This window comes from Leptodactylus fuscus, chromosome 4 (assembly GCF_031893055.1).
Source record: "Leptodactylus fuscus isolate aLepFus1 chromosome 4, aLepFus1.hap2, whole genome shotgun sequence".
Classification (NCBI taxonomy): Eukaryota; Metazoa; Chordata; class Amphibia; order Anura; family Leptodactylidae; genus Leptodactylus; species Leptodactylus fuscus.
Genome location: NC_134268.1, coordinates 183,330,701 through 183,352,521, shown reverse-complemented (window position 1 = coordinate 183,352,521; position 21,821 = coordinate 183,330,701). Strand labels below are relative to the sequence as shown.

The 21,821-nt window shown below is 43.6% G+C and overlaps 2 protein-coding genes across 2 annotated transcripts in view; both read right to left on the bottom strand.

The window, feature by feature from the left end:
- The window catches only part of LOC142200853 (ATP-binding cassette sub-family B member 5-like), a 34,981-nt gene extending 29,639 nt beyond the window's left edge, over positions 1-5,342 (bottom strand). Inside the window, exons 1-2 of the mRNA XM_075271496.1 lie at positions 5,283-5,342; positions 132-253 (exon numbers count right to left, since the gene is read on the bottom strand). Of these exons, the coding sequence (XP_075127597.1) occupies positions 132-253; positions 5,283-5,342 (182 nt within the window). The remainder of the gene's footprint in view (positions 1-131; positions 254-5,282) is intronic.
- A 10,647-nt stretch (positions 5,343-15,989) lies between these two features.
- The window catches only part of ABCB5 (ATP binding cassette subfamily B member 5), a 63,956-nt gene continuing 58,124 nt past the window's right edge, over positions 15,990-21,821 (bottom strand). Inside the window, exons 24-28 of the mRNA XM_075271485.1 lie at positions 20,426-20,582; positions 19,204-19,401; positions 18,871-19,077; positions 18,039-18,185; positions 15,990-16,239 (exon numbers count right to left, since the gene is read on the bottom strand). Of these exons, the coding sequence (XP_075127586.1) occupies positions 16,042-16,239; positions 18,039-18,185; positions 18,871-19,077; positions 19,204-19,401; positions 20,426-20,582 (907 nt within the window). The 3' untranslated portion in view covers positions 15,990-16,041. The remainder of the gene's footprint in view (positions 16,240-18,038; positions 18,186-18,870; positions 19,078-19,203; positions 19,402-20,425; positions 20,583-21,821) is intronic.

Below are 21,821 nucleotides of genomic sequence, written 5' to 3'. Positions count from 1 at the left end.
TATTCTCGGTCAACATCTGTCACATGTTGGTGGCTGTGACAACTGGCAGGAAGTTATCGAATTGGACCATCTAAAACCTGAATACTGTTTATGGAAAGCAATGTAATTGTTGTAGACTGCGTGTACTGTACCTGCCGCTCTCATTTACTTTTTCCAGTAAAGCCTCCGTGTTAGTATAATTATTATTGATTTTTGCATCAGGATCCTTTACTTCATCCATGTTTCCAAATATGTTGCAAAACCTGGAAAACCACTTTGCAGAATGAAAGAAAATAGAAAATTTGGTTATCTAGAATTTCCAATATGAGATTGTGCTTCAAGTTAGCCAAAATCAAAAAGTGATCAAAAAGTCATAGAAGCCAAACATTGGTACCATTAAAATGTGTGACTTACCCAACAAATAAAGTGTCCTGAAATATCTCCATCAACAAGACATTAAAAGAAAGTTCTAGGCGTTAGGATACAGTGTGGCTTAGCAGAGTGTGGACGGGTACAGGGTGGGGTCACTCACGTCTTCCCTCCCAGTACCCATCCACAACTCTCCTAAGCCACAAGCCACCTTCTCCCAGCATCAGCAACACTAGCCTGGGAGGCGGGGGCACGCACGGCGCTCTGCAGGCCTGTAAATGAGAGATGACCAGACCAAGAACAATGAGAAGCAACAGCGGCAGCGCTTCTGTGCAGATAAGTTGAGCGATCAGGATCAAAATTCCGTTCCCAATCTTTTTTAGGCGGGATCAGATCACGATCGTGAAATTTACTCAATCATCGATCGGGATCCGATCTCTTCCAAACCCAATAGCTTAACCCTACTGGAAAGTTCTGAATTTTGGTAAACTGGAAAGCGAGAAGGAAAACATGAAAAATGTTGCCGAGCATTAACACACAAACTATCCTGCGGTAAGGGTTAATGTTATAGCTGATCATTTTCAATTATAATTGCAAGAAAGATATGATTGTATGATTGCCCATCTATAAACAATATACACTTATGTTCAGGGTTGTGGCGTCAGAGTCATGAAGTTGGGACAAATTTCGGGTGGAGTTGTTAATAAGTACTGACTCGAGCTTCAAAATAAAATAATTAATTTGATTTATTTTATCCAATTGTTAATGTTGTATAAATAATTACATGCATAGTTTGTTACACATTTACTTTCATGGGAATCAGTCAATGGATTCTTAATAAATTAGAGGTTCTTCTGACACTCACCGCTTTCTAATGCTTTCGGTGTTCCGTTTGGAGGTTCCCCAAATGGACTTCCTGATTGGAATACCAAACGAAGATGTGAACCAGGCCTTAGCTATAGGGTATGTGGCGGTAACAATCTCTATGGAGCCCTGAAGCCTAAGAGGACCAAAAAGCCTCTCTACACCATAAGAAGACACCAGTGTTATAGATAGCACATGGTCAGTGGAGGCCCCATTACACACTTTGCATTATGATCCAGGAGCTTCAAGTTATGTCTCTGCATGATGTCTGGATACTGAACAGATTGTTCACAATATAAATGAATAAAAGTTCTAAGTGTTATCAGAGATTTGGTTATTTATTAACTGCAATAAGACCGGGTAACCTTATGTCACTTCTGTTACTGAGAACACTATATAAAGGAAGCCATAAAATACACTCTGCAACTGCACTGAAATGGTCTCTTTCTGGTCCTTTAAAAGTATATCTAAGATACGGTCCCCCTTTTTTTGCCGTGTTACCATGCTTTTTGTCTGGGTACTACCTCTGACCCATGACTGGCATCATAGTGACCCCCTTCGCATGACAATACAATTGTAAGGTGGTGAAACCAACACCATTCAAAGGGAAGTCTTGGGTTGTATTCAGATGAACAATGCTAACGGAAATGTGACAACTGTTTTTTTTTTTTTGGGGGGGGGGGTTAAATTCATTTGTGTGAATGGGGCTATTCAATTGACCAATTTTTGGATGGCCTGTTTTACCTATGGGACATTATACTGTGTAGAGGGGCCACTATGGGACATTATACTGTGTAGAGGGGCCACTATAAGACATTATATAGTGTAGAGGGGCCACTATGGGACATTATACTGTGTGGAGGGCCACTATAAGGCATTATATAGTGTAGAGGGACCACTATGAGACATTATACTGTATAGAGGGGCCTCTATGGGGCATTATTCTGTCCCAGGGATCTTTGGCATGGATGGAGGGATAGGTTTTCTGACCAGCCCCAGGTGCCCTTATTCCACCCTGGTAGTAAGTAATTTGTGCAGCTTACAACACGCACCTTAAGCATCACTTAGCGTAGGGTCAATTATTTTATATGTGGAAGCACTCTTGTGCCATTTTATTATATGTGGGGGCCTTGGGGGCCATTACATGTGGGAACCTCGGGAGGGCCATTATATTAAACGTGGGGCACAAAAGGAGCCATCCTACTAACTGTGAGGGTCATTATACAACATATGGGACACTGATAGGGCCATTCTATTGAGTGTGAGGGACATTATACTACAATTGGAGGCACTGATGGTGACATTATACTACATGTGGGGGCACTGAGGGGGACATTTTGCTGACTGTAGGAGCACTGAAAGGGTCATTTATATAACTGTTAATGAAGTCTCCAAACAAATCATTTTTTAACAATATATTAGTAATCTTTACTTCGGAGGAACTCAGTTGGGACGTTTTCTTATTAGGGGTACTGCATTTGAAAAGGATGAGAAACACTGGGCTAGACTGACAGATCTATGGATGATTTCTGTATGGTGAGCATGTGTTTGTGCTACTTATACACACCCGCATAGTGTATGTCAATTCCATTTTTCTTCACTTCCTTAGCATTAAAGGGATCCTATCTTTCAAACACATTTTTTTCTAACTCACATGCACATGTTCACGACCACAAGAAAATTGTCCGCTTACACAGTATTGTAAGCGGCCATTTTCTCGTGGCCGGCGGGCATACGTAGTTGGCTTTGCCCTAGGTCCGAGGCCTAGAAGTTAGAAGACACCGCCGGAAGAAGACGCAGTGAAGACATAGTTCCAGAAGAAGATGGAGACGGTGCTGGAGAGTTCTCTGGCAGCATTGTGCTGTTTGAGCGCTGAGGCCCACCCCCAGTGCTGCGAGAGAACTCATTTACATACAGAGAAAAATCAGAATTTCAAGCGAACGGTGGCACAGAGAAGACATCTAAAGGTAGGAGAAGAATAGCCTTTCATAAGGCTATTCCGACGTGTTAGAAAAAAATGTGTTTGAAAGATAGGATCCCTTTAACCAACTTTTCATTTTCCAGGTGTTTGTGTGGAATATTCATTATTATTTACGAGTTTGGAATCATCATCTGTCCAGGTGAATAATAGCTGTCTAAAATCTAATAAGTATAGCCAGCTTTATTCTAGACTATTAGACCTGATCTTAAGTAAATCTAATAGAACTTCATACATGGCAATATGATAACCCATTTCTCATCTTGTTTCTCAAATAATAATCGAGTACGCCTCTAAAGTGCCAATGTACATGTGCGGGTTCAGTGTGATGAAGTATACCATCACAAGAATTAAATCTATGTCCCATTATGAGGATTTGCCTGCACTGATCATGGGTATTAACCCCTCCGGCACTTCGTTCAAAGATATTGACAGCTCCTGGGCTTATCTGCCATTGTGGAATTGATAAAGCAGCCTGCCATACAGTGGTGTAACTAGGAATGGCAGGTCCCGTGGCAAACTTTTGACATGCCCCCCGCCGACCGTCGCCAAAGGCCCTGAACGACCCCCCCATTCATGCGCGCTTTATGCCCCATAGTGGCCCCTGCACACACTATTACGCCCCATAGTGGCCCCTGCACATACTATTATGCCCCATAGTGGCCCCTGCACATATTATTACGCCCCATAGTGGCCCATGCACATACTATTACACCGCATAGTGGCCCCTATACACAGTATTTTTCCCCATTGTGAACAGCCATGAACAATTATTATACTCGGAGGTCATTTTAGGCCCCAGAGTATAATAATCGGAGACCGGAGAGGAGGGGAGCCAACATAAAAAACAGTCACTTACCTATCTCCGGTTCCACTGCAGTCCTCGGTGGTGTCGGCCATCTTCAATGATGTCCGGGACCTCCCACAACTAGACCCGAAGCCTGCCCAGAGAGGTAAGTAACACTATTTTTATGCTCCCTTTCCCTCTCCCGGGCCTCCGATCAGAAAAGACACCCGAGTATAATAATAGTGTTTGTGGTGTGTCACTTACCGATCCCGGCCCCTACCAGGATCAGTAAGTAAATAGGGCCCGTTACCGGCTGGAGTAACTCCAGTCAGTAACAGCCTATTAAGAAAAAAAGAAATGCAATGGTAGTCGCTGGGCCCCTAATCTCCTGGGCCCTGTGGCAGCCGCTAGCCCTGCTACCTCGGTAGTAAAGCCCCTGCTGCCATACAAATGGCAATATTTTGAAATGCATTGCCATAATAAAATATTACATTAGTGATCAGACCCCCTGCGGTTCTAATAAATGCAATAAAAGAATTTTTTTAAAAAGTAAAGAAAAATAAAAAAAAATTATAAAAAAAAGTTCTAATCACACATATAAAAGTACTTAAATACTGTGAACCACATACACATTAGATATTCCAGTGTCTGAAAATGCTTGGTGTACAAACCTATAAAAATATTTTTCCTGTTCCGTGATCGACGTTCCGTGAAAAAGATCAAAAGTGCCAAACCGCAGGTTTTTTTACTGTTTTGATAAAAAATTTAAAATAGAAAGTGATAAAAGAAATAGGCAATCCCAAAAATGGTATATCTAAAATGGAACCATTATAAAGAACTATTTGTCCCGCAACCATTAAGCCCTAATAAGTAATATTAGGTTTTATGAACGAAAAAATAAAAAAGTTAAATGGTTTGAAAGGTGGGGAGGAAAAAACGAAAATTGAAAAGTGCCAGTGGTGGGAAGGGGTTAAATTAAACTAAACTAAAAGTAGTGGAAAAAGTTAAAGCGGAAGTCACATGACTTAGCTCTAGTGTGTTATGTAAAGAAATTAAGTAATCCATATAATTGGCATTTTCCACAACAGACGGACTTTACAGACTGATAAGATTGTTGGTTTCATTGTAGACTTGAGGCCAATTCTTACTCGCTGAGCTGTTCATGTCCTCAGGATTCCCACTACATAGCAAATTTCGGAATGATTACATCATATTTCTCATTGCTGCCTGATATTCGCTCTCCCTGTCAGAGTCACTGCCGGCTGACATTTACATAGTTGAACTTTTCAGCTGCTATCCTCTTACCCCTGAATGAATGGAGTCTCCCCTCCTCTTCCTTCTTGTCCTTCTCCGGTTAGCAGCCATCGTGATGTCTGGATTTGACTTTCTGGGCAGTGTGTGAGCTCGGAGCACTCAGACAGACTAGAAGGAGGAGCTCTGTCCTGGAGTCCAATTTCATTTAATAAAACTCTGCCTTAGCACATGGCGCTGATTCATCTCCAGAACTGGAAAGCAAACAGGATATCCAGTGCTCAGGATGATGTAAATCCTGCACCGCTGATGGCAACATGTATATCATCTACATGCTTTTCTAACTACATGACTTGGAGTGATGATTTTTTTCATATAGAGTAGGGGCGTAACTACTGGGTTAGTGGCGGTAGCTGCTGCCAACGGGCCCGGGACATTAGGGGGCCCGGCTATTTCTTTTTTAATAGACCTTACTTACTTACTGATCCTGGCTCCTGCTCGCATCGCTTCTCCTTTTGCGGAGGCCACTTTTCAGACACCCAAGTATAATGATCGGAGGCCCAGGAGAGGTGAAGGAACATAAAAAGCAGTGTTACTTACCTCTCCTGACTCCAGGTAGGCTTCAGGCCTACTTGTGTGACATCTCTGATGTCACATGGGCCGGGGCTTGTGTCCTTATGTGTCGCGACGCAAGCCCCAGCTCAAGTGTATGTCATTAAAGATGGCCGACATCAGCAGGGACTGCACTGGGGGAAAAGACTCCAGAGTATAATAATTGTTAATGGGTGTCCACAATGGGGCATAATACTGTGTGCAAGGGCTACTATGGGGCATCATACCATGTGGAGGGGGCCACTATGTGGTATAATACTATGTGGAGGGGCCACTATGGGGTATAATACTGTGTGCAGGGACCACTATGGGGCATAATAGTGTGTGCAGGAATGCGGGGAAGGGGAGGTCAGTTGGTTGGGGTCTTCGGCGGGGGTTGGTCGGGGGGGGACATGTCAAAATAATATCAATGCAAAATAATATAAGTGGATCTCAGAAAAGGATTATTTTGATCAGTAAGTACTGCCCACCCACTTACCAATACCTTAGCGATTAGCATGAACCGCACACGATCCGAAAATGAGCAGTGGATATCACGTCTTTAAAATGTGAATGTGTGAATAAACCCTTACTCAGGGGTCACAATTCCTTTTACCACAACTTGATCCTGCAGACAAGCTCCTGACAACTGCTGCCATAGGAAGACTCCGCAGTCTTTCCTACTGCCTCAGGTGTAAGTCTTGCTCTTCCTGCTCCAGTGTAACGTACAATGTGCTGTCATGGGTGAAGGATGAGGTCAGCAGCACAGAATCCTCTCCTCTGAGCTGTGTATCAGCAGGAATGGTAGCTAGCTAGAAACAGGATATCTCTCTATCTTATAAAAATGAATTTCTGTCTGTCTGTCTGTTTGTTCTTTATGCGCGACCAAACGACTGGACCGATCTTCACCAAATTTGGCACACAGATACTTGAGGTGTCTGGGAAGGTTTAAGATGAGAACCCAACTCACTCAGACATACCGTTCTGGAGATACAGCTTTCCCAAGATCCTCACCCCTCATTAGCCAAAACAAACCTGCAATTCTTTTACTCATATTCCAACTGTAATACACACAGTCATTGCACATGTACAATCCAACACTGATAACCAAGCTGAGATATACGCATCAGAGGATTAGATACACAGGTCAGCACACAATATCACATGCCAGAGGATTAAATACGCGCGTCTGCTCACAGTTCTACATGCCAGAGGATTAGATACACGTGTCTGCACAGAGTACCATGCACCAAAAGATTAGATACGTGCGTCTGCACACAGTTCCACACACTGGAGGATTAGATACACAAGTCAGCAAATAGTATCACACACCAGAGGATTAAATACGCACATCTTCACACAGTACCACACGCCAGCCGGAGGATTAGATACGTGCATCTGCACACAATACCACACGCCAGAGGATTAGATACGCACCACTGCACAAAATACCACATGCCGGAGGATTGGATACGCGCCACTGCGAGGATTAGATACATGTGTCTACACAAAATACCACACACTGGAGGATTAGATACACAAGTTAGCAAATAGTATTAGGGCCCCTTCACACAGCGTAAGCGCTCAGCTCATTCCAAGCCATACACGTGAGCGCTTCTAAACACTTCCCATTCACTTCAATGGGAGCGCTCGTAAAGCCGGCTTTACGCACGCTCCTATTGAAGTCAATGGGAAGTGTTTAGAAGCGCTCGCGTGTACGGCTCGGAATGAGCTGAGTGCTTACGCCGTGTGAAGGGACCCTCACACACCAGAGGATTAGATATGCGCATCTGCACACAGTACCACACGCCGGCCAGAGGATTAGGTATGCGCATCTGCACACAATACCACACGCCAGAGGATTAGATACGCGCCACTGCACACAATATCACACGCTGGAGGATTGGATACGCACATCTGCACACAGTACCACACGCTGACCAGAGGATTAGATATGTACGTCTGCACACAGCACCACACGCTGGAGAATTAGATACGCACATCTTTACACAATAACACATGCCAGAGGATTAGATACGCACCACTGCACACAATTCCACATGCAGGAGGATTAGATACACACATCTGCACACAGTTCCACACACCACAGGATTAGATATACGCTACTGCACACAATACCACACGCCGAAGGATTGGATACGCGCCAATGCACACAGTTACACACACTTCAGGATTAGATACACACATCTACACACAATTCAACATGCTGGAGGATTAGATACGTGAGTCTGCACACAGTTCCACACGCCAGAGGATTAGATACGCACCTCAACACATTGTACCACATGCCAGAGGATTAGATACACACGTCTTCACACAGTTTTACACACCGGAGGATTAGATGTGTACGTCTATACACAGTTATACATGCCGCAGGATTAGATACGCACGTCTTTACACAATACCACATGCCGCAGGATTAGATACGCCCATCTGCGCACAGTTCCACATGCTGGAGGATTAGATACACACGTCTTTACACAATACCACACAATGGAGGATTAGATGCGCGCCACTGTAAACAATACCACACGGTGGAGGATTAGAAACGCACTACTGCACACAACACAACACGGGGAGGGTTAGATACACGTGTCAGCACACAGCACCACACGCCCGAGGTTTAGATACGTACGTCTATACACAGTTACACATGTTGCAGGATTAGATACGCACATCTGTGCACATTTCCACACGCCGGAGGATTAGATACGTACGTCTTTACACAATACCACACGATGGAAGATTAGATACGCGGAACTACACACAATACCACATGCAGGATGACACTGTTACTCAAGGTCACATACACACAGCTTTACTCCAGGTCTGCATAACAACCGATTGCAGGTTTTTCACTGATATTCCGAATGAGATGCTTATGGGCACACACACAAACGATATGCAAAATACACCAGTGCAAACAATTCTTATGGGGCCACTACACAAACAAAAAACGAAACATACCCCTGCAAAGCCGGGTCCTCCTGCTAGTACATTATATACACAGGGTATATAACAACAGGGTATACAAGTGTCACAGGTTGCATGATGGGCCCCCCTAATTAGGGCTCCCACAGTATATGACCCCTTTCTTAATCCACCCCTACTCTATATGACCCATTTCTTATGGCCCCCACACTATATTACACTTTTTATGCCCCCACACACACACGCAGTATCTGACCCCTTTTTATGGCCACCACACAGTATATGACCCCCTTTTTTTTAAACCCCCCCCACACACACACACAGCATATGTTTCCACTATTTATGGCTCCCACACAGTTTTCCTCTGGCGACTCCAGGGTGTGCTGTAACCGACGCTGAAAAACACTGACAGGCTTTATGTAGTGCCCCTGCGGCCTTGTTATTTAAATACAGCACCACCTAGAGGCGGCAGTGGATGGCGTCCAGGACAGGAACATGGACAGGTGAGTAAAATTTATCAGCTGCTGCTTCAAAAAGGGGAAAAAAAAATAACCTTTTCATGCCAAATGGAGCATCTAGCCAGAATATAGTTGTACAAGCTGCTGGGGAGTGGAAGGCTTAATCTGCTGCATTTTCTAGTTGTATATATTAGCTGTATACATATAATCATAACATATATCATAATAGTAAAATATTATCTCTACAAAACTTGGAAAGGAGCCCTAGACCTTATCCTGACATTTTAAAGCTATTCCCAGCTGGGTCAGACCTGGATGAGATGGTAATATACGGCTCGTTGTGGCAAAAACAATATCGAGAGTTACAGAAATAGCCAAAAATGACTGTCCAACACTGGAGTTATGGTACAGAAATTATGGAAACAGCATAGCAGTCAGCTACGATGTTTCTCAGGTTGGTGGACACAGAACTATAACCATTTTAGCCTTGAAAGACTGAGATGGAAATAACCCTTTAACCTCTTCATTTCTTTAGATTATCAAAGAAGCTTTAATTAGCACGAAATATTCTTGTCCTATTTTATATTGTCTAAAACCTGGCTGTGTCTTATAGTCAGGAGGATTATATGCTGTGGACATACAGACAGGTTGACCAGTGCAAACTTAATGGCAGCTAACACACTATTATCTATAGTAGCAGCATCTACAAGATGCAAAAACTGCACCATGTAGGGACCTGTAACTGGGCAAGGGGAGTATCACTTTTATTTTTTTTTTTGGTTGTGCATTTTTATGTGGAGGCCACAATGAGAGGGACATTATACTGTGAGAAATACAGTAAAGGGGATATTATAGTGTGGAGTAGAGATGAGCGAACACTGTTCGGAACAGCCGTTCCAAACAGCACGCTCCCATAGAAATGAATGGACGTAGCCGGCACGCGGGGTGGTTAAGCGACCGGCCGCCGGCAAAGTGTACGTGCCAGCTGCTTCCATTCATTCACAGTGTCATCGCTAGTGTGGAGTCTACAATGAGGGAGATATTATAGTGTGGGGGCAAAAATGAGAGGGACATTATACATTATAGGGACATTAGAGCATGGTGGCCACAATGAGGGGAATATTATGGTGTGAGGGCCAAAAAAGGGGAGACATTATATTATGGTGGCCACAATGAGGGGGATATTATACTGTGGGGGCCACAATGAGTGGGGAATTAGAGGGTGGGGGCCCCAATAAAGGCGACATTATACTATGGGGGTCACAATGAGTGCGGCATTAAAGCATGGCTATCGGGAAACCCAAACAACGGAGAGGCAGATCTCTCCTCTAAAACAGTAGTTACACACGGAGCCCACGCAGACCCCATTGACTATAATGCGGTCTGTCCAGTGCTTGTTGTTTAAACTGAAAACGGCAGGTGAAAAAAATCCTCTCTGCCAATTTTCGGTGGACAGTTTGCCCACAGATTTTTACTTACCCAAAGTGTTACATATCAATACACTTACACTTGGCTGCTTACTTGGAGCATCTCATTGATGCCATTACATTTACAATTATTACATCTCTTACCACCATGCTGAATCCTAAAACAATGATAGGCACAGTACTGCTATTGTGAAACATTTTGACATGATGCCATAGCTTATGCAATGTCTGAAGCTGTTATTCTACATGTATGGTGACACCATATCTCGAAAACCAGTTTGAACTGGCAGGTTAAGAAAATGTGTCACCAGAAAATGACCTACTTTTTAAATGAAACAAAATTTTCCTAGGAACACAGTAATATAGAAATATATATATACAGTATATATAATGGGGCTAAAATTATTGGTGATTAGAGATGAGCGAACACTGTTCGGATCAGCCGATCCGAACAGCACGCTCCCATAGAAATGAATGGAAGCACCTGTGACACTGACTTTGCCGGCGGCCGGCTGGCGTCACAGGTGCTTCCATTCATTTCTATGGGAGCGTGCTGTTCGGATCGGCTGATCCGAACAGTGTTCACTCATCTCTATTGGTGATCTCTCCTGAGGGTAGGTCATCAATATCAGATTGGTGAGGGTTCAACACTAGGAGCCCCCACTGATCAGCTGTTCTCAGCAGCTGATACATAGAGAATGGAGCAGGAAGCAGACAGCTCTGGTCTCTCTGTAATGACTGATGTAATGACTGATCTGAGTCACTGCAGTTTAAAGAGGCCCTTATATGTCCTCAGGCACATGTGGTTTTATATACCGCTAGAAAGTTGACAGTGCGCTTAATTCAGCGCACTGTCAGCTTTCCCATTATGTGCCCTGGGCAAGAGATATCAATGCCTTTACCGACGTCTGCCCACTGTCAGAAGGGCCTTCCTGACAATCTAGCTCGGCTGTGAGAAATTCCCCCCTGACAGTACTGTCCATAGTCCTGCACTGTCAGAGGGGGCGTTCCTTACCATCCAGCAATGACACTGAGCTGTGAGGGACACCCGCCTCCAGTACTAGTTTATGGATGGGTGTTGTCAGGAGGGGTTTTCCTCACAGGTTAGCATGATCACTGTGCTGTGCTGATGACTCCGCTCTCTGCTCACACACCCATAGAGAATAGGAGACTGTGCTCACAGAAACTTCCGGGTGCAAGGAGAAGGCTAATTAACATATGAATAAAACAGACTTATTCAAAAACTACCGAAGCAATTTACATACAAAAGGTAGGTGTGGAATAGCCTTTCTAAAGGCTATGCAAGGATGTGCTTAGTTAAAAATGACTTTTCCCAATGATAGCGCCCCTTTATATACTGGTCCGTTTTGCAGCCTGTGCTCACTAAAAGAAATAGATGGGACTGTGGAGACATGGGTAGCACACTAATATCATTTATATGCCATCCGGGCCTTTATAGCATTCACTTGGCATGTGCATACATGTGAGTGCATTTGGTCTTTGCTTATGATTCTGCAAATGTACTATCTTTACACTGTCTGAACAGAAATAGTGATGTTAACTTCAGACAACAGTCTTGTCCTCACCGTATAGATCAGGACTGCATGACCTGAAACTATGATGTTCCACATGGCTTGTAAAGACACCCCCGGAGCCATCAGCAAAGGGGGACATGACTTTGGGATGGGGGAACCAATAACTCCTGCAGTTTCTTCTTTGTGCAGTAGTTGAGTAGATTTATACAGACTGGGTCAGCTTTAAGAATATATCGGTGTATATTCTAGCTTTAGTGTATATACAGCTTTAGGAGTATATATCTGTTATGTTCTGTTTTAGGAATATACATCTGTGTATATTCAGCTTTAGGGGTATATATCTGTATGTTCTGCTTTAGGACTATATATCTGTATATTCTGCTGTAGGAGTATATATCTGTGTATGTTCTGCTGTAGGAGTGTATATCTGTATGCTCTGCTGTAGGAGTATATATCTGTTGTAGGAGTATATATCTGAGTATGTTCTGCTTTAGTATATGGTGCTTAGTGTGTTACTGTAGGGAGGGAGGAGTTAGGAATAGATGTCACTTCCTGTCTCACCCATCTTCATCCTCTTTCTCATCACAAGACCTGGATGAAGCATTTCCCGCCCTCCCGCCCTCTTTGCATCACTATGTTATACTTGTTTTTTATTTTTATTTTTTCACATTTTCCTATCTAATGTAATATTGTATCATTGCTTTGTTACTGTAATTGTGTATTCGGCTCTGTATATTCAATTATGAGATGACTGATGAGTTATTGTTGGGCATTATCCTTCTAAGCCCAGGGGAAGGGCAGTCCTCCAGCCATGGTTCCCTAGAGGTTTCCTCCACAGGGGTTTTTTCCTCTCCTGAGTGCTGTAGGATGACTCTTTGTGAGTCGGGGGTTTGCCATTATTTAGTCAGTCGTGTGTAATAAAGTATTACGTGTCACATGGTCCATTAATAAACTGTCACAGCTTTACTTTTGCGGTTGAGGAGTCAGGTGGAAGTTGCAGGCAAGTTATTGTAGACTTATTTTAACTAATAGAGGAGGTTAAACCTCATGGTGGTGACAGGCTGAGCTTTAGAAATGGCCAGCCTGAAGGATGTCGTAATAGTAACGTCATCCAGGGGCGGGCACAGTGGTTAAGCACAGGGTCGTTGGTGCCCTTAAAGTGTACTGGCTCTGCTAGAATTGCAAGCCGGAGCGTGCTGCCCCCCTTTATTTATTTATTGCTGTCTGGCCGGGTGCTGTATGTCAGACAGCTGGGGATCTCACAGTATTCGTGAATCCCAATGGTCTAGCACTTCACCTGACTCCTTCTGTCATTATTTTACTTCTGTGAGTTTAATAAAGCTGTGGCCATTTTGACAACCAAAATAAAGTGTTTTGTGCATTTATTCCAAAGTCATTATTTACCGTAGTTTGGGTGGTTTTAGGTAGGAGTGAGGGACATCCCATATCCAAAGTCATGGTATTTTTTGAGGTCCCCAGCCATAAAAACATACTTGTATTGCTTCTGAAATACAGAGAATTTATTATAATATCTATGCCAGAGAATTGATGTAGATGTGACGTATCTTTGAATCATGGCCCCAATTTGTGGCAAAAATAAGTCACATTGTAATTTTTTTTCACCTGCTGCTTCTTAAAAAAGTGGATAAAGTGGGGCAGAGATTAAGAAAATTCACTATAGGTGTGAGTTATAGCTGATATCTATGCCAGTCCCTTATTCTGATAAATGAGAGTTATAGGACTGGACATGCCGCTGATCAGATGTTCTATTGGTATATACTATAAATATCCCATACATAGTACATCCCCTTAAGTTATCGCACCCTTCGGGAGAAGTACTATCTGACAATATGGCCACAGACAAGAAAAGGATGTGATCCAGTGAAATAGATCAATAGCTTTGTGTGCCCTGCCCATGCTAACAGAGCAGTCATTGTATTTCTAAAGTTTATAATGGAAATATACCAAACATACTACGCATCACTATTTCAACCATTTTATACGATTCAATGATATGAAAACCATTACAGTTAAGCTAAACCCTTTATCTAAACACATGTGCATTGGATAAACTAATGTTCCTGGCCCAGGTACCTCGTAACATGTACTTAGATGAGTCAGGAGGTCAGTGACGTCTCACCGCTGAGGATCTGCCCCATATCCTGTTTATGTTCTCAGATTAAGAAAGTGAATCACATATTTGCTTAGGACCAGTAAAGTATTCCAGGAGTTATGTAAGGACATGTTAATACTAAACTGCTATAACACATTATAACCTGGCGACTGGTTGAGGTTAGCAATGCACAGTGTATACTACAGGCTTCCATTATCAGACTGGTTAGAGAACTACTATATTATCTGTAGATGAGAAACTAAGCTCTTCTGTACTCTGCGGCAGGGCCATTGTAACACTTTGGTGGAGCAAAGACCTCCAAATTAGGTTCCTCTCCAGAGGCTGTGACTCCTGGAGTGCAGCCAATGATCTCTGTGTTGTCCTGTGATTCCTTCACTCATGTACGTGAATGGAGTTGCATTGTGATCTAGCGGATGTTGTGACTTCGACTTCCATATGCAAATAAATTATGCATTGCTTGATCTTTGTACAACTAGATGTTGTAGTTGCAGCACCTTCAGTCATAGAGGGACTCCATTGAGTTACCTTAGTGAAGGAGTCGCAGGGCAATATGGCGATCTATGGTCACATGACATAAGTTGCTGGCAAAGCAGTTGTGTAGCTGCATCCATGGGCCTTTTAAGTGATGCATTGATATAGAAAAGCAATAGTGCCCATCTTGCGCTCCTACTTAAGTAACAGTGCTCTAATATTGCCCCCCCACACACACACACACACACGGGTAATAGTCCCTACTATAACCCAACCACATCTGATAGTCTCAACACATAGGTAATAGGGTCCTCCTGGAGGTAATAATCCCTCTCCACATAGGTTTTAATATCCTAGTCATCTCCTCCACAAGTAGCAGTCCCCCCATAATAATGTCCTAATTATCCCCCCCACACACACACATAGGTAGTAATGCCCTAATTATCTTCACCACAGGTAATAGTCCCCCACCACATAGCTAATGGTGTGCTAATTTCAGTGATAGATCCACTGTGCAAAATTATGTACATTTTGGATGATGGTATATGCATCAATGTATTGAACAAAAAATAAAAGCAATGGCCCTACTCACCTAGTCCGGTTCCCTCGGTGCTGCTTGAAGGCTCCAGCTCTAGTGCAGTCTATGGCTTGGCATTCATCGATCCCCACCGCCCCGGACATCACTAGTCCAGTTACAGTTGGTAGCTCCATACTCCACCATTGTATTCAACTTTATCTGCATCATGAGGACACAGATAGAGTAGAATAGGGACCTGCCACCCTGAACAGACTTTGTGTACCTTTTGACAATGTTACGATAACACACATTTTTATGGAATGTATAAGCATTTCTTCATCTATCTAGTCACGAGATTGCTTTCATATTATTTTTATTTATTAAAATATTTCAGTGAAATAAAGGATTGGAATAAGCTTCTATAATGCAAAAATGTACAAAAATAACACGTAGGGAAATCTAATATAGACGGAATAAGTCACTTGTGTTACATTATAAATATATATAAATTATTATAAATAATGCTGCAGGATAAATGTGGCTTCTTGGTTAGTGCACGTGCTACATTAGCTGTATTAGGGCCACATTGCCAGGGTTAGTCGACCTCCAGTCCTTTGTTTCCACAGAGTTACAGAAAGCTGAAAAAATATAGATTATTTAAAGTGCCTAAAATATTTCTGGTAATAGCACCAAAGAAAAGTGTATTTTAGCTATTTCTAGAATGAATTTTAAGTTATAGTTTGTGCATTTACTAAATAGAAATATGCCCCTCGGTTAGAGAGAAGCTGCTGGTGAGTTCCTATCTCTATGACTCTTCCATTCTTCATGACAACTATAAGATCCGCATTCTGGACTGTAGATAGCCTGTGTGCGATCATGATGCAAGTTCTTCCTTTCCTCGCTTGATCAAGTGCTTGTTGTACAACCTGGATATGAGAGTAAATTATTATTTTTGTTAAAGAATATGAAAAATAGAATAGGACTATATACCTGGTAACAAACAAACCTAAACCATATCGCAAGATCTACTTTCGTGATAGGTGTAACTTGGAGCTTTTGTGTCAAAATATGCAAAGACGTCCCTACCTTGTGTCATCTAGAATAGGAGCCCACACCAGGTTCAGGAACTATTAGCGTTACCTGTGCCACTGACCGTACTAAACTTTGAGGACTTAAAGAACATAAATATCAGCTGTCTTGTGTTCTTATGTCCTTTGTAAGGTTCCATAACTGCACTGCTAAACTGCTCAGCATTGAGATGATACTATTCAGTTCTGTATGGATTAGCCTGGCTGTCTGATCCTTAAGTCTATAGCCTATCATATGTGTTCCTAAAGGATCATCAATTGTGATCAAATGAAGGTTGATCAACTATGACCTATGACTTGATTATAAATGAGCTTAAAGGGGTATTCCCACGTCGCATACTCGCCAGTCTTCGCTGCTGTAAATTCTTCTTTCTTCCGGCTTTGTTGCATCATTGGTGGGCGGGGTTACATATGCAAAGCCAGCGTTGAGAAGTCGTCGCTTCTATGCCGCTGGCCCTGCGTGCGTGCTCCCGATGGAGCTAGGCATCGGACGTACAGCCTTCACAATGCAATACAGACCCGGCATCCGCTGTAATAGAGAGGCGGATGCCGGGGAGTGTAGACGCCGGCACAGGTGCCTGCAAAATTGCCACGCTCCTGCCCTGCAAGAAGCCAGTAGTGGCAGGAGCGATGCTGCTATTCCGCTCCATCGACCCCCCCCCCCCCTCCGGAATAGCAGCATCGCTCCTGTCGCTGCTGGCTTCATGCAGGGCAGGAGCGTAGCGATGTTGCAGGCACCTGTGCCGGCGTCTAACACTCCCCGGTATCCGCCTCTCTATTACAGCGGATGCCGGGTCTGTATTGGCGGCCCCTTCCCCCCCCCAAGTGTAAACTAGCCCCAGCCTTCAGGCTCGCTCCCGTGCACTTAGCCCCTCCTCCCTCCCCCCTCAGAGCAGCAGATACATCACTTGACTTATGACCAGATAAGTCAAGAGATGTGTCAACAGAGAAATGAATAAAGTGATATAGTGGGCAAACAAAGCAGTTTTGCTGAAGCATTGTATTTGTATTACATTCACATTAACAAGCAGTATAGATAGGATCCTTGTGATGGGACAACCCCTTTAAATGATTCTTGAGGTGCAGGCAGAAGAGGCAGGAGACCAAGTCATCAGACAAGATCCATCATTGATGCCAATACGAAATGGCATCGTGCAGCTTGCTATGTACTGTTAAGGTAAGTTTGGACTATTAAAGGGAGATTATCATTGGCTAGATCTTTTTTTTTTTTAAATAAGCATATCTTTACATAGCCTTTAGAAAGGCTGTTCTAGGCATATCTGTCATTCCTTGATCCTCGCAGCCGTTCTTGAATTAAACCAGTTTTCTTCATATGCAAATTACTCTTCAGAGAGCATGGTGGACGCTATCCCTGTTCCCCGAGTACCGCTGCATCATCATTTTTCACTGTTCCCTTCTTGAAAGACGACCCCTCCTTCTATACCTCTTTACTGCTTCCTTCAGAGCAGCTAGCCATGTACAGCACAATTAAAATCTCGCACATGCGCTATACATGGCTAGCTGCTCTGGAAGCAGTGAAGAACTATAGGATGCATAATTACAACCTGGAAAATAGTTATAGTCACTGTACTACTTTCCTAATGGGAAAAAACTATGGGTCTGTATGTATATTTTACCTTTTCGCTTTCATTGTCCAGCGCTGAGGTGGCTTCATCGAGCAGCAGAACCTTTGGTGAACGTACAAGTGCTCGAGCAATAGCAATTCTCTGCTTCTGACCCCCAGACAGCTGGGTGCCTTTTCCTCCAACTGATGTGTTATATTTCTATAGGTAGCAAACAAGTAGAATTAAAGGTAGATATGATGGCCAACAGACAGCCAAGTCATGGACCTCCAACTATAGATCATAAATGACTCAATTAATGCTATACACAAACTCATATGTTGGTCTTCTTCTCCCCCTCCCCTCTCCATAGAGCCCATTGTAAACTGACACTACTTGTGTACTGGAGTATGAACTGAATGAATCAGATAACTAAAGACAAGAGAAATTGCCACTATTCTTTCATGAAATATATTACAGAGTTTGTTTTCTTCTCCCGCACTATTGAGCTATGGAAACATAAATAAACATTGCTAATGCTTTACATTTAGGGTATGTTCACACTGTGGAAAATGAAGAGGAATTCCTCTTCATTTTCCACCGCCGGCATTTTCACTGTGGTCTAGCTGTGATGGGGTGCCGATGCAGTGCATCATTATTCTGTTGCGGCATCCCACTCCCCAGATGAGTGGAGCTATTCTGGTGGGAGTCTCGGGCTGCGGATCCTGCGGCTGATTCCGACACAAGATTGAGCAGGTCACTTCTTTTTTCCACGTCCTGCTGCGATCTCCGGGAGGAATCTGCTCTGGATTTGGGGGCGAAATCCATCACCAAATCTGTGGCAAATTCCTCCATGTGAACACACCCTTAGAAGAACAACATTGGAGGAGAGATTCTGAATACTTACGTCTGGAAGCTCTTCTATGAATGAATGGATGTTTGCAGCTTTTGCAGCTTGTACTATTTCCTCCATGGATACTTCACGGGAGTTGTCCCCATAGGCGATATTCTCAGCAATACTGCAGTCAAACAATACTGGTTCTTGGGACACAATTCCAATTTGTGATCGAAGCCATTGCACATTCAAGTTTTTAAGGTCAGTGTTATCAAACAACTACAAATCCAGAAGAACACAAGATTCATATAAGGATTGCCTTGTAATCATCAAATGGTTATCACATGTTATCAGACAAAAAACAGACATCTAGTACATGTGTTATAACTACTGTACTGTACTTACCACAGCTCCTTTACAAGGATCATAGAACCTCTGCAGGAGTTGGACGGAGGTGCTTTTCCCGCATCCACTGCTGCCCACAAATGCCACAGTTTGCCCACTGGATATAGTAACCGATAGAGATTGCAGTACGGGCACATCAGGACGAGATGGGTAATTGAAGCATATCTGACGCAGCTCTAAATTTCCTTGACAATTATCCTAAAGAGAGCATAAAAAAATAAAGAATAAAATATGAAAAAATAAAGATGTTCTGTATAAAGAATACTATATTCTAGGAGAATTACAGATTTGTTACTCATCACTTTGGTTTGAATTTAGTTGAATAAGTTAAAATATAGAGATGAGCGAACAGTAAAATGTTCGAGGTTCGATATTCGTTTCGAGTAGCCCCTCAATATTCGACTACTCGAATCGAATATCGAACCCTATTATAGTCTATGGGGGGAAAATGCTCGTTTCAGGGGTAGGCAACGTTCGATCAAATTATACTTACCAAGTCCACGAGTGAGGGTCGGGCTGGATCCTCCGAGCAGTCTTCTTTTTGCAGCGTCCCCGCGGCGTCTTCCGGATCTGAATTCACTCTGCCAGGCATCGGGCCTGGGCAGAGCCGACTGCGCATGCCTGCACTACAAGCGGACATGTGCAGTCGGCTCTGCCCAGGCCCGATGTCTGGCAGAGTGAATGAAGAGCCGGAAGACGCCGCGGGGAAGCTGCACGGAGAAGACTTCTAAAGGTAGGAGAAGAACCAGCGTTGATTGGCCGACTGTATAGCATTCGGCCAATCAATGCTGGTTCTGCATTGAACTTTTACATTCGAATAGCGAGCGGTACTCGATCGAGTACGAGTATTTCGAATACCGTAGTATTCGATCGAATACCTACTCGATCGAGTACTACTCGCTCATCTCTATTAAAATACCAGAGTATCTAACTTGTTTTTATAGGATTCCAAATTCCACGATGATCCAGTAGTGTTAGATATCAGCTCACATACTAGTGTCCCTGGATCAAGTGTTCACAGCTTAATCTTCTGAATGTGTTCTCCCCCCCTCCCCCGCCCCCTAGATAAAGACCTTGGCATTCAGTACTGACATATTTTTAGCTGAACTAGCTCGGAGGTCATCATAAACTTTCCTCATCTGATCTCGCATACATTGAACAAAATTCATAGTTTGGCTCGATTTTCTGCAATAAGGATGTGAAATATTAACAAAACACTTACCAGTCTTTGACCTTGTAAATTGTAGCTGTCAATAGCAGGTTCTCTGTTAAACAAGGCAAAAAGATGTGACGCAGCAGACCTGGCTTTAGCATAGTCAGGAGCGAAGGATAAGGTTTGGCCTACTGCGATGGCTCCGTATGTTAAAATGACAAATACACTGTTGATAGAACAGAGAGTTAAGGATTACACAGGGCTCTGTGTTATTACATACATTGCCAGACATATTTTACAGAGTCTATTTGACTAGTTCAGATGATGAAGGGCATTGTTTAGTACATGTCATTGAACTACTTTCATATCTGATGTTGCTTCTGAAGAATTTATAATGGCTCTGTCACATCAGCAATCCAGACATGTCTGCTTTAAAAACTGAATGTTTCTCACCATGAATGGACACAATTTTATATTGCCATGGTTTGTTTTGCAATGTCCATGAATAGTAAATGTTTACCCCCTATGTAAACCCAGCCTAAGGCCAAGTTAACACTTGTGCCGGGCTCTCGATTGTTTGGGTCCACCAGGGAACCCGAATGACTGAGAGCTAGGGTTGAGCGATCGGGATCGGAAAAGATTGGATTCCAATCCTGATCTTTTTTGGTGGGATCTAGGTCTCACATTAGTTTCCACAATGCTTAGCTACTAGAAGGGGTGAGCCTGCTCCTTTCGCCGCCCGAGGCTAACTGCAGAAAGCTGCCCCCCCCCGCCGGAGGAGGGGGCGGAGCGGGGGCGTGGCCATGTGGGTCGGGGGCGTGGTCGAATGAAGGGGCGGGGCTTAGCGTCATTCGCCGGCAGAGAGTAGGCCCGGAGACTGCCTGCTCTCTGCCTGACCGTGAGGGGAGGCTGCTGGAGCAGCGCTGCTCCAGTGGCCTCCCCAAACCACCGCTCGGTGATAAGCCAGTCCAGGACAGCTTGTCCTGGACTGGCTTAGGGAAGCAAAAATGCCGCCCTCGCTGAGGCCCTGGCATAGTGCCGCCTGAAGCGCTCGCTTCAGGTCACCTCATGGGAGGTGCGGCACTGGCTACTAGCCAAGCATTGTGGGAACTAACGTGAGACCTCAATCCCGCCAAAAAAGATCGGAATCTAATCTTTTCCGATCCCAATCGCTCAACCCTGCTGAGAGCCCACTGACTAAAACAGAAGTTACCCATGGACTCCATAGATTTTCTGCCATTTTTACACAGAGAGAAAAGTCCTCCGATAATTTTTGGCAGAATCTGTCTTGACGCAGATGTGAACTTAGCCTAAGGCTAATGCCCCGTTAAAAAAAAAGTGCTTTTGGAAATCGCAGTGTGTCCGCTGCGCATATTTTTCTGCAATGTGTGGATGGGATTTGCTAGTGTTAATGCCATGTGGGGTTCCCAGAAAAATTAAATTTCAGCATAAGAAAATATGTTAC